At 38.3% G+C, this 11,563-nt stretch overlaps 1 protein-coding gene across 1 annotated transcript in view; it reads left to right on the plus strand.

Moving 5' to 3' along the window:
- LOC107087252 (multiple C2 and transmembrane domain-containing protein 2-like) overlaps window positions 1–7,476 on the plus strand; it is a 50,940-nt gene extending 43,464 nt beyond the window's left edge. Inside the window, exons 21-23 of the mRNA XM_015378725.1 lie at window positions 567–676; window positions 1,730–1,827; window positions 6,649–7,476. Of these exons, the coding sequence (XP_015234211.1) occupies window positions 567–676; window positions 1,730–1,827; window positions 6,649–6,708 (268 nt within the window). The 3' untranslated portion in view covers window positions 6,709–7,476. The remainder of the gene's footprint in view (window positions 1–566; window positions 677–1,729; window positions 1,828–6,648) is intronic.
- The last annotated feature ends 4,087 nt before the right edge of the window (window positions 7,477–11,563 follow it).

Genomic DNA, 11,563 nt, shown 5'->3' on the forward strand with positions numbered 1-11,563 from the left:
TCTGCCAAAAGTAATACTACCTGCATTAGTGATCCAGGTTTCACTCTGCTTGATTGGCAGCCTCATTGACATTCTATGAAGTGCTGTTTGAGGAAGATAAGATGTATCCCAGACCAAACAATTAAAACTAGCTTAAGGTCACTCTAAGGGCAATATTGGTTTTGTGGACATTTAGGTAGAGCCACAGGCTGATCACCTCCATACCAGACAAAACTGATGCACTGATTAAAGCAAAAGGAGCCCAGAACAAGCATTAAGGACACATACTCCCCTGTACCGTCCCATCCCTTTCAGTAGTAGTAATTCTTGTTTTGGTCTTATGTTCAATCTTAATTTTCTGATGTCACGACTTTCGGGTTTTTAGTAGCTCTAATTTACAAATATCTTTTTTGAAAATAAGTATGCCATATAAGAACTACTCTAAATCTGAGTTTAGCTGTAATTTAAATTACTTATCATGTAAAAGTTTTTTGATGATATTCTAAATTATTTCCATGCAGGTTAATAGTTTCTGATTAGATTTGGTTTTTAATTTCATCACCTTATCTTGTATTTGTCTTTTGCAGCATATTCAACTGGTCTGTGCCATTCTTGTCATGCTTGGCCTGCCTGATGCTGTTTGTGGCAGCCTCACTATTGTATTTAATCCCATTACGGTACATTGTGTTAGTATGGGGTAAGTTTTTTTAAATTTTTTTTTTTTATTGTTATTATTAATGGATAACAGAATGTAATACACATTTAATATATTGGAATAGAAACATTGTTTAACAGAGTAATCATTGCATCCTAATAAAACAGATTAAAAAATTAACCCAACTTAACTTTTCTTTTTCCAACTGGGAATGTCTGATTTAATAAAGTTCTGTAATTTAGGAACTTTGCTATATCTACACCTCTGCAGATGCACAGAGATCAGACGGTTGTAGAGTTTCACTCTTCCTAGTGTGGGCTGATGTAGCAGAGCCCAGCAGAGGCATGACCAAGGGTTTGTGTGAAAACAAAGCCAAGGCAGAGAAGAGCAAGCCGTATATAATGCATGATGTCCTTGGGCAGTCTGTAGGCTCCTGGTCTAGCCTCTCATTATCTGCTGTAGTCATACAGCAGCACAGTATTGTCTTAGTGGTCAGGCAGTAATGCTGCCCTCACCAGGCTCTCCTCCTCCAGCTGTACAGCCACTGTACTTCCACATCGCCTTCAACACAATCAATACCAAAAAAAAAAAATATATATATATAAATATCAAACATAAAAACTCACAATCTGAGACACTCCTCTGCCTCCCCAGTTAACCCTCATCTCTGTGTTTGCAAGACAGTTCTTTTAAGTTCCTTGCTCATATTTAAGACTCTAGTTTCTTTGTCTGCATGCTATGGTGCTTCTTGAATTGAACTATGAATATAATGGTCCGACAATAAAGCCCTGGAGATATATTTTTCTTTCAGTTGCAATCTGTAAAAAAAATATAGATATACAAGAAACTGACAGATTTAAGAAAAAAAAAGTAAGAAAAGTTTCTTGAGTTTTGTTCAAATGAAATCTTATCAAATCAATACCTCTCGTGTTTGCTTTTTTTTATTTATTTGGAATAAATCTAACGATGGAAAAAGCTTAGTCTCCTATGGTGCAATGGTTACAACTCTAGTAGACAATACTGTTCTGTTAAAAAATACAGCTTTTTATGACAGCTTTTATTTATGAATGTGTTTATCTGTGCTTATTTTCACAGGCATTAACAAATTTACCAAGAAACTGCGCAACCCATATAGTATTGACAGTAATGAAATACTGGATTTCCTCCAGAGGGTGCCTTCTGATGTTCAGAAGGTAAGGGTCCAATTTTACATACAGATAGGGATGGAATTCCCTAAAGATGTCTGCATTATTTGCTGTACTGCAATTCCCATGTGTTGCAGAAATATATCCTCTGGCTTTGTTTGATTATTAATGGACTCTCGCCTTTAAAGCAGCCCTGGCCCAATTATTCCTCAGTGTGCAACTCCCCATCCTCAGTCACCGCCGTGCCTGAACGAGGAGGTGCTCAGATCTCTCCTCGGCTATCTGGCTGCAGCCTCGTCCGTTATTAGCAATTTTGCGTGTTTGATTGAAGCGACCCAGGAGCTGGTGATTGGCTGAGATCAGGCAGTCAGAGTGTTTTCCTGACAACTCTGGCTGTTATGTCAGCCCAGAAACTCTGACGTGGCCTCAGTCACTTCAGGGTGGTAGAGTCAATTAATTTATTCGTGAGCCCCGATCATCTTGCTGGGTGCCATATGTGATTACATATTAGCCACGGCTGATATGTCATTTGCATTTACATCTCAGATCCGAGAAGAGCTGTCAGGTCTGTTATAAGTGTCTGCAGCTTGCCGTCCACTGACTGAAGATTTTGCACAGGCAGGAAATGAAGTGCCAACACAATGCCTTCATCTCGCAGGTAGCTCACCGGAGCAAGAAATCCTGACAGTCTGAATCTGGCAAGACACTCTCACCTCGCTCTGTTTCTCAGCTGCACCCTTGATGTCCTCCTGCAGCAAGCCGGCGCTGACTCTTCTGTGATGTTGGAGGGAGCCTGTGTTGTTAGAGATTTGGCTGACTGAGTTGGCAAAACAAGGTGGCGAAGGCATTTTGATTCTGAATCCTTTGTATGTCCTTCTACCCCATTGGGATACGGTGTTAGAGCTTTGAAAATGACTCTCTTTCAAATCCCATGGAAACAATACTTTTTAGCTTGGTTTAAAAGACGAACTACATCTTGAAAATGGCTCCAGTCATAAAAAAACAAAGCACCCTTAAGACTCATCATACGTGTGTTCCATTATTTCCTGTGGAAGAAAAAAAATCTTAACATCATATACACAGGAGATTCAAACAATACAGCAGTTTTTCATTTCTTTTTTTTTGTTTGTTTTTGTTGACTTAGAACTTCAATCTTCCGATAGGTGTGGACACAAAACAGCAAAAAGATGGAAAATTGACTTCTGTCTTTCTTGCTAATGTGACTTGGCAATTAGTGCCTTTGCACGTCTACAAAGTGTGCCTCAAACGGGGACTTCTGACAACGCCGTGTCTGTCTGGAAATAAGAAGCATCTGTCAGTTCTGAGGACAGTTTCATGTGCTGATGCAGGAGGTAGACACTTTGTTCCCACATTCTATCTCCTGTTCTAATAATGGAGAATGGCTAATTAGCATAGAGCTCTTACCTTTTTTCATTCAACAGATTCACTGTATTGTTTGAGCTCAGCAAGGGAACTTCAAAAGCTGGATTTCAGATTCTAACTGCCCTTTTTCCTGTTAAACTTATGATTCCCCTTCTTTGGGTTATGGCTACAATTAGGAAAAGAAAAATAAGTAATTTTTCTGGCGTCAAAATAGAAGAATTTTTAATACATATTTGAGTATATGATCTAATAAATGGAACTTGCTTTTAAATGAAATTCAACATATGTAAGTAGCAGAAAGAGACAAATAAAACATTCAAGGTCAATTCAGCCTTTTACCAATTTTTACCCTTATTTTTTATTCTGAGGTGTGATGCCTCATCCCCAGTTTCCTCAGGTCTGTAGCTGCAGGTGAACCAATTCACATAAACATAATCACAGAGTAAAAGCTTGTTTATTTGGTAGTTAAGACAAATCTATACTCAAGTAAGAGTAACCCTACTTAAACATGCTTTTACTCTAGTAGGAATAGAAAGTAACAATCCAAACAATAACTCTAGTTAAAATGAATGTGGTAAAAATGCTACACAATCTCATCATAACATCTTATATTACATATAAATAAGACAAACAAATAATATGATTAAAAAGTTATGATTCCAGGCAGAAGAAACACTTTTTCACATCAATTCTATTTTTAAAATTGAACTTATTATAACAAAACATTCAGTGGCGATATTTACTGCTTACTGTATATTAGCTTTACCTCCAAAACACAAATTTTGACATGAACAATAACCTTGTGTATTTGTCTGGAGAATATTTTCTTTTTAAAGATTGTTCATTATTTGGTGATGTTTAGTAGCCACATATTTTGCTCAAATCATCGCTACTCAAGACTAGTGATGGTCTACTAGGATGTTTTTAAAATGAAAGTAAAAAGTATGGTTTAGTAAAACTAATATTTTTGTCATATGTACTACCCAGCTCTGATTAGTGAATTGTTGAGGAATTAAAGAGATGATTATAAAAAGGCTCGACATGGTCATATCGTACAACGTTATTGTTTGATGTTCAGGAAAACCTGTATCACACCCTGTTGCTATCAATTATGGATCTTGTATGCCATTAATCAATTAGCTCTTCATAACTCTGAGCAACAACTTGCTCGTTATGTTTCTTATGGGACAGTACTGTCAGAAGACCTGAATAGCTATGCAAGTTGTTGTTGAGTGCTGAAATGATTTGGAGGGTAAAAAAGCTTTCTAACCCAAACTGGCCATATAGTATGTGAATATATGTTTTTTTTTTTTTTTTTTTTTTTTTTTTTTTTTACCTTTGTAAAGATCCTAAAATAACTGTGACAATAACCACATATTTGGTTCAGTTACAACCAAGGGCAAGATTGATATCTATGGGAAAGTTCAAAGGCTAAAATCACTGCTGACCAAAGTGAATATAAAGTTCTGCTTACATTTCAAATAGAAGATCGTTGGGGAAATTATTCTTTAACAGAAAACAAATGTTTATTGCTCTGAAAGTTTACGTGTCATGTAGTCATATCTGGAGTACAACCAACTTTCTAGACCTTTTTGTGTAGCATAAAGAAGAATGCCTGATTATAAAATCATGACTCTAGTTTACTTATGATTATGCAGTAGGACAATGATCCCAAGCAGGGCACCCCAAAATGGCATATGAAAATCACAAAAAAGCTTTGGAACAGCTTGGTCAAAGATTGGGGTCATCTGGGGTTCATCAGACTATTGCTAGATGTTTTGCCTCCTCTTTTGCAGTTCACCCATTTCCTGTCATACTTCCGTTACTATGGTCACTAAATTCTTAATTACTTTAATGGCCACAAAAGTTTAGTTTAATCCAGGCAAAAAGTTAGAAAAAAGGAGAAAAATAAAAAAGTTTTTTATCTTACTGGATAATAATTTTTTTCCCCAAAACAATTAGTCTGTTTTAAACAACTTAACATAAAAATAAGTTAAAACATAAATCAATATTATCTGACATAAAGTGGTTACGTAAAAAAAAAAACAGTCTTGTTTACAGCTTCATGCCAGTATTTTAATTTAGCTCATATTTACCCCTATTTAATACCCATGAACCTAACCATAGGCACCGTTAAACGAGAGGCTAGCGCTGGGAAATGAGAAACCGAAGCTAGTAACTGAGAAGGAGAGAATCCACCTCTGTTAGCTTTGGAGAGGCTGCTGCCCAGCATACCTAGGCTGGTGAATCATGGCATAGTCGACTTCCTCTGTTGTCTATTTGAACAGATAAGCTGGTGTCAGCAATGGACACCATACCTCGGCTGGTCATTCACTATAATAGACGCATAAAGCTAAAGCTGACTCATGATTGCAGCTTCAAAATCGGGAAACGCCTAAAGGGCTAATCAACCCTTTTTCTAACTACCTTAGAAATTTTATCTGCCCTACTTTAAAAACAAAACACTTAGACTCTTCAAACCTGGATTTTAGAGTAATGGGAGAATATAATAAATGCAGTTTGGGATTTGTTAAACCTTTTATGTCATTTGTGAAAATGCAATCAAATATAAATTTAATATTTACTTGTGCATTTGGTCCACATCAGAACTGGTCTACCTAAAAAACTACAGTGCTATTATTGTCATTATTGACACTTAAAGATAGTGACTTAAAGAAAACTCAAAATAAGTTAAATGGAATGACTGCTGATTCTGATGCTCTTTTGATAAGGAAAAAGTAAAAATTAAAAAGCATTTCACAAGTTAGATAAAGGTTTGATGAATGAAAAACTAAGTTTAATTTCTCCTATTAGTCTAGAACAACAAAGTAAGCTGCAGTTGGAGGTCAACTTCAGCCTCATGCATTTATTATAATGGATGACTTGTCGAGGAACGCTATCCAATGCTAACAGCAGCCTTTCTGTACTAATAGACAACAGCAGAAGTTTTGTTCAAGTGTCATGCTGGTCACCAGCCTCTCCAAAGGTGACATAGGTCAGTTCTTTCTTTCTTGTTTCCTAGTGGTGGCCACTTGGTAGTGCATACTGCTGTGTGCACAATAGTCTTAATTATTGTACCAGTACTGCACCATAGATGTAGACTGGAGGCAGCTTTTCTCCTGATTCAACTGCAAGCATTAAAGTTGAATTAAGTTTTCTTTCATAGACATATCCAACCAAGAGTGATTACGCAGTTTACCCTTTCTTTACTGGCCTGGCAGGTCATCTAAAAAGTTGATGTCTGTTTCTAATAATCTGATTCTGGTGCAGAATGAAGGGAGGGGTACACTTGCAGAGAACCCTTGACTTCTCAAATCCTTCCTCCCTGTGATTAATCCCCTCTGCTCCTGTGTTTAAAAAATGATTCATTACAGGCAAGGCCGCCTCGCTTTGCTCTGCACCAGCTCTCCTCAGGGGAGCCATTACTGTGCGCTCCACTGAGCTCCGATTACCTGCTTCTGACCAAACTCCTGTTTGTTTTTACAGGTGCAGTACAGTGTGCTGAGAGCACCCACTGGACAGAACCAGCCAAAAAAGAAGAAGTAAGCACAGTAGAAATGCTGGATGAAAGGCTGGTCTTCCTTTCTGTCTTCTCCTCTTTTTTTTTTTCCCGTTTCTTTTTGTTTTTTGCGTTACTTTGCAATCCACCTGACAACAATGCTCCAGAACCAACTGAACCTGTGACCTCACATACCCAGCCGCACCACCCCGACGCTGCCTCCTGCTGCTGAGGGGCAGCCAGCCGCTCCGTGCCTTGTGTGTTTGCCACCCCCCCCTGACAGGGGCTGTGAACTGAAGCAGCTAGGAGGGCAGCACATGCTGCTGTCAATCACAAGCTGGGAGGTAAAAAAAAAAAAAAAAAAAAAAAAAAAAACGGAGCTCTACAAGGCTCAAGCCTCATCTTTGAGAAAAAAATTTTTTAAAAAGGAAGTGAAGACATCAGGTTTGACCTACCTAAGAAAATTTTTTCTAATTAATTTGGTGTGGCTAAGAAATTTGTCTCAGGGTAAAGCCAATAACAACTCAAAGAGGCAACATTGTGTTTTTATTCTTCAATGTAGTGAGCTGTTTATCATAAGATCACATGAAATCAGTTTTATTAAAGTGTACTGCAACTTATATATAATCTGTGGTATGGTTTTCCGTGTAAATGTTAATGCTGCTGCTTTTCTTACTCTGTCTTATGAATAAACAAGTATTTATATTGTAAACATGTGTTAATTCTAGCTACCTGCACTTGAGTTTTTGTTTTATGTTCAATTTATTTGAAAGTATCATGTATGCATCGTAAAATGGAGAGTTTGAATAAAGAATCTTGATCAAATTGAGTTTTTCTTTTTATGTCCCCCCCCCCATAGCGCTATCCCAGCGAGGATGGATTACGCCACTTCTTTACGTGAATACACGGTAAACACATCTGATTACACAACACATCTATTGAAATTGAGCTCACACGCCGACCACCGCTGTGCCTTGGTTACCGAGCTTACATCAAAGCCGTGTGGCTCCAGTGTGCTTCCTAATGCATCGCTTTGTTGCCTTCTCACAATAACAGGGTCCAGATGAGAGAGAAAGAGCTCATCTCACAGAGTACTCTCTCTCCATCCTCAGCACTTAGTGCTTTATATTTCCACTAAAATCACCTGGCTTGGTCTAATGGTTACACATACACACAGATTTGCTCGTTTTTTTCCATCAGTCTTCCCGCAATGGTTTTCCAGTGTGTGACGGATGCAGCCTGTTAGTCTGTCAGTGCTTACTTGCTCTTTAGCACACATTTGAAAATATTCAGACACATCATGACATTTCCGTTTTTGGAGAACAGTCGGACCAAAATTAAATTGTTCTCACATTCAACGATTGGAGCCAATTTAACCAGGTTTGCTTGCAGCACAGTTGGTGAAAACAAATGCACTCAAAATTTACTCGGCCATAATTGAAGTTGAGCTTAGGAATGGGCCCCTGCAATGGGAGCTCTGATTGGGGGACTGAGCAGCATGGCTGGGTGACCCCTCCTCAAGAGCGGCATGCTGGTGAAAGAGCATCCATCTGTGCTTTGTGAGGGGTTTGATTGGCTCAAGGGGACCTAGTGAAGCCCCGGGCTATCTTTTTTGACAGGCTGATAGAGACATCACTGGGATCTCCCAGGAGCTGCCACCAGGGGTCCGTTTCAAAGTGAGAGGGTGTGGAGGTGACCCTGAGCTTCTGAGAAGCTAACCCCCCAATCCAACACACACTACACTCACACACTGGCTGAAAACCTCCAACATTCTTGGCTCCTTTGAGGCTGTGGGGGAGTGGCTTGTTTTGGCGTGCAGAAAAAAAAGGAGGAGGTGAATACAACAGTACAAGCACTCACAGGATGCAACGAGGTGTTCCCAAGAGGTAAAACCAATTAAGCAAGACTCCCTGGGTATTTTTAACTGACATTTCAACAAACAACTACAACATCAAGCTCTCCAATTCTAAGTACAGCCGTTAGAATATAAAAAATGAATATGAATGAATATATGTACATAAAAAAAAAAAACCTGATAACTAAACTACTTTATTAACTATCATTTATTGCCTTGAATAAGTTGCAAAGCCTGTTTAATGTCAAACAAAGAAAAAAAAGATTTGAACTCTTACAGATTTCATATTCTCGTGCTTTTCCAGTTGTGAGTAAAGTTGATATACTGTCTAAATTCTTTTTCATGGTAAAGGTAAGGTTTATGTGTTATTTCCTTTTATTGTTGATGTGCTTTGGGACTGAATGTTCTGATTATAAAAGTGTTGGACAGGACATTTATATGCAACAAGAGGCCAAAATGGCCGTTAATTAAAACCGTTCTAAAGTAACTACTTGCTCGTTTAAATAATGAACTGCTGTTACAGCTCTTGTCATCTGTGTTATTTTGGTTTATTAGTTTATTCTTAACACTTCCCCTACTGTATGTAATTGGCAGGCCTCACTCATTGCCAGTATTTGAAAAGGCTTGTTGGATCTTTTTCTCAGTTTTTTTCCCCCCCGGAGGTGAAACAAGTCATTAGGTACAGGGGGGAATTTTACTAGAGCCGTGTTCCTTGAATAGGTATTTTCCCCAACTAAATTCAATCATCGCTTAAAGACACCTTTTGCGTAGGTTGTCCTGGTTTGATTGATTTGTTTGATCATCTGCATAACTAAAAGCAAAAATATATTCTGGTGTCCTCAGAGTAATCACGGAATCCTCAGTCATATATGAATTGTAGAATGTTCTTTGTGACAATTGGAATGGGGAGTAAACGTAGAGTGGATTCCATGAACATACTGTAAGCTACTTAGAATATTAAAAACTAGATATTCCCTGATTACTCTGAGGGTATGCAAGATTGTTCATTTAGCTATTGTCATATACAAAGTCAAAAAGCCATGCTGCAAAACTCCCAATTTTCAATTCAATTCAGTTTATTATATAACGCCAAATTCACAACACATGTCATCTCAAGGCACTTTTTACAGTTCAACCAGATCATACAGTCAAATTAATACAAAGTTTTCTATCTAAGGAAAACCAGTTGATTGCATCGACTCATTGACTCAAATACAATCCCTCACACTAAGCATGCTTGTAGCGACAGTGAAGAGGAAAAACTCCCTTTTAACAGGAAGAAACCTCCAGCAGAACCAGGCTCAGTGTGAGCTGGGATAGAATTTTGAGACTTTTAAATTGAAACAGAAGCAATAGCTTTACCAAATAGATGTAATGCTATCCCTATCATCAAGATATCTACCAAGACACCAATATAACCTTATTTTATTCTTAAATCTTATTTTCATTTACAATCTTACTTTTTCTCTCTCCTGTAAATGGTTGCAATGCAAAAAAAGAATTTCCTGCAAGGGATTGATAAAGTAATTCTGATTCTGATATGGAAAATGAAACTGGTCAAGAGTCTTTTGCAGTATGTTTGTTGATACAGACTTATGAAAGGTGTGAATTAATTAGTGGTAAGATAAGAAATTTTTGTGTGTTAATTTACAAAAAAAACATAAAAGTTTTCAAATGTTGCTCTGAGTATTTCTCCATTTTTTAATCTGAATGTGTTTAGTTGGTCATTGTAGTTTTTAATGAAATATTGATGGTATATGATAATATATAGAGGTATTATTGAAGCCAGTAGTGTGAATGACAATATAGGAGTTCCCCTGGGACTACATTTACCACCCTCCAAGCTGTCACATCTCTCAATCTGTGACACAGAGGTGATGCTCTTGGACGTTTCCTGTATCATTCATATTCAGTGGAATATAGACGAGACTCTGAAGGGCTTCAACAATTGTTGATTTGACTTTTCACGCACCAGTGCACACTTTTTTTGCTTACACGCATACATTCACAAACACATACAGTATAAGCCCCTTTTCAGAGTGGTAGAATCATATTTAGGGAATTATTTATCAGTTTATTTTCTCCTGGGACAGTCACTTAGAAATCTCACTAGAGGAAGTCACTGTGCAATATGGTCCCCAAATGTGGTGGGGGGGAAATCCCTAGATGTTTTACAAGCCCGCTAATGAACATTTCAGCCACACAGCAGTTAACATTGTTTGATCATATTTTTTTTCCAGTAGTTGTTGTTGTTGTGCATGGTGTGGCAGTGATGTCTTCATCAGGCTGTCAAAAAGGAAGTGCCTGCAGCTGTGGCGGATCCCCCTGGAGCCTGTCAGACTCCTTGTTTCCATGGCAGTCCTTCAGGCAGCACCACAGGCAGGCTGTGTGCAAGGACCCATACAACCTGTTTTTTTCAGCAGCCGCTCCTCTGATGTTGAGCCCCGAAGCGGGCGTCAAACTACCAAGCACAGAATGAGAGACAGAAAGAGAGAGGGGAAGAGAACGCTCTGCTGTTTCTTTTTGTCGCAGGAGAAGCATGGCAAAAAAGAGGAGAAAAAAAACCCTAATTTAAATAAGCTACTGTTCTCAACACCTCCTTAGTAATTGCTACATGTGCATTGCTGTTAAGGTTCTCTGACCTCTTCTCTGAGAGGCATAACGCACACAGTAGGACAAAGTAACAAAAGCAGCTCTCAAAGCTGACTTACAAGTGTTAAAGCTCTTATGCACATGTTACTGGTCTCTTTGTACCAGCTGTGAAGCAGGTCAGGGAGATCAGAACTCCAAACTGGTCTAAATGAGGGGGGTATTTCATATTTTTTGAAGTTCTGTGAAGTTGCCACCAGTAATAATTCCCTTGTGGAATGATTGTACTTCAGAGTGAGTTTGTTGAGAAGTGAGGCATTTCTAAGACCTAATTCTGTTGGGTGCCAATGTTTCAGCTAATTTTAGCATTTAGAAAACAACTTAAACACAAAATGTTCACATCCGTGGAATATATTTACCAGAAAGTGCTGTTAACTTTGACACTGTTTTCTCAAGAT

This window comes from Cyprinodon variegatus, unplaced genomic scaffold, assembly GCF_000732505.1.
Source record: "Cyprinodon variegatus isolate N-32 unplaced genomic scaffold, C_variegatus-1.0 Scaffold177, whole genome shotgun sequence".
NCBI lineage: Eukaryota > Metazoa > Chordata > Actinopteri > Cyprinodontiformes > Cyprinodontidae > Cyprinodon > Cyprinodon variegatus.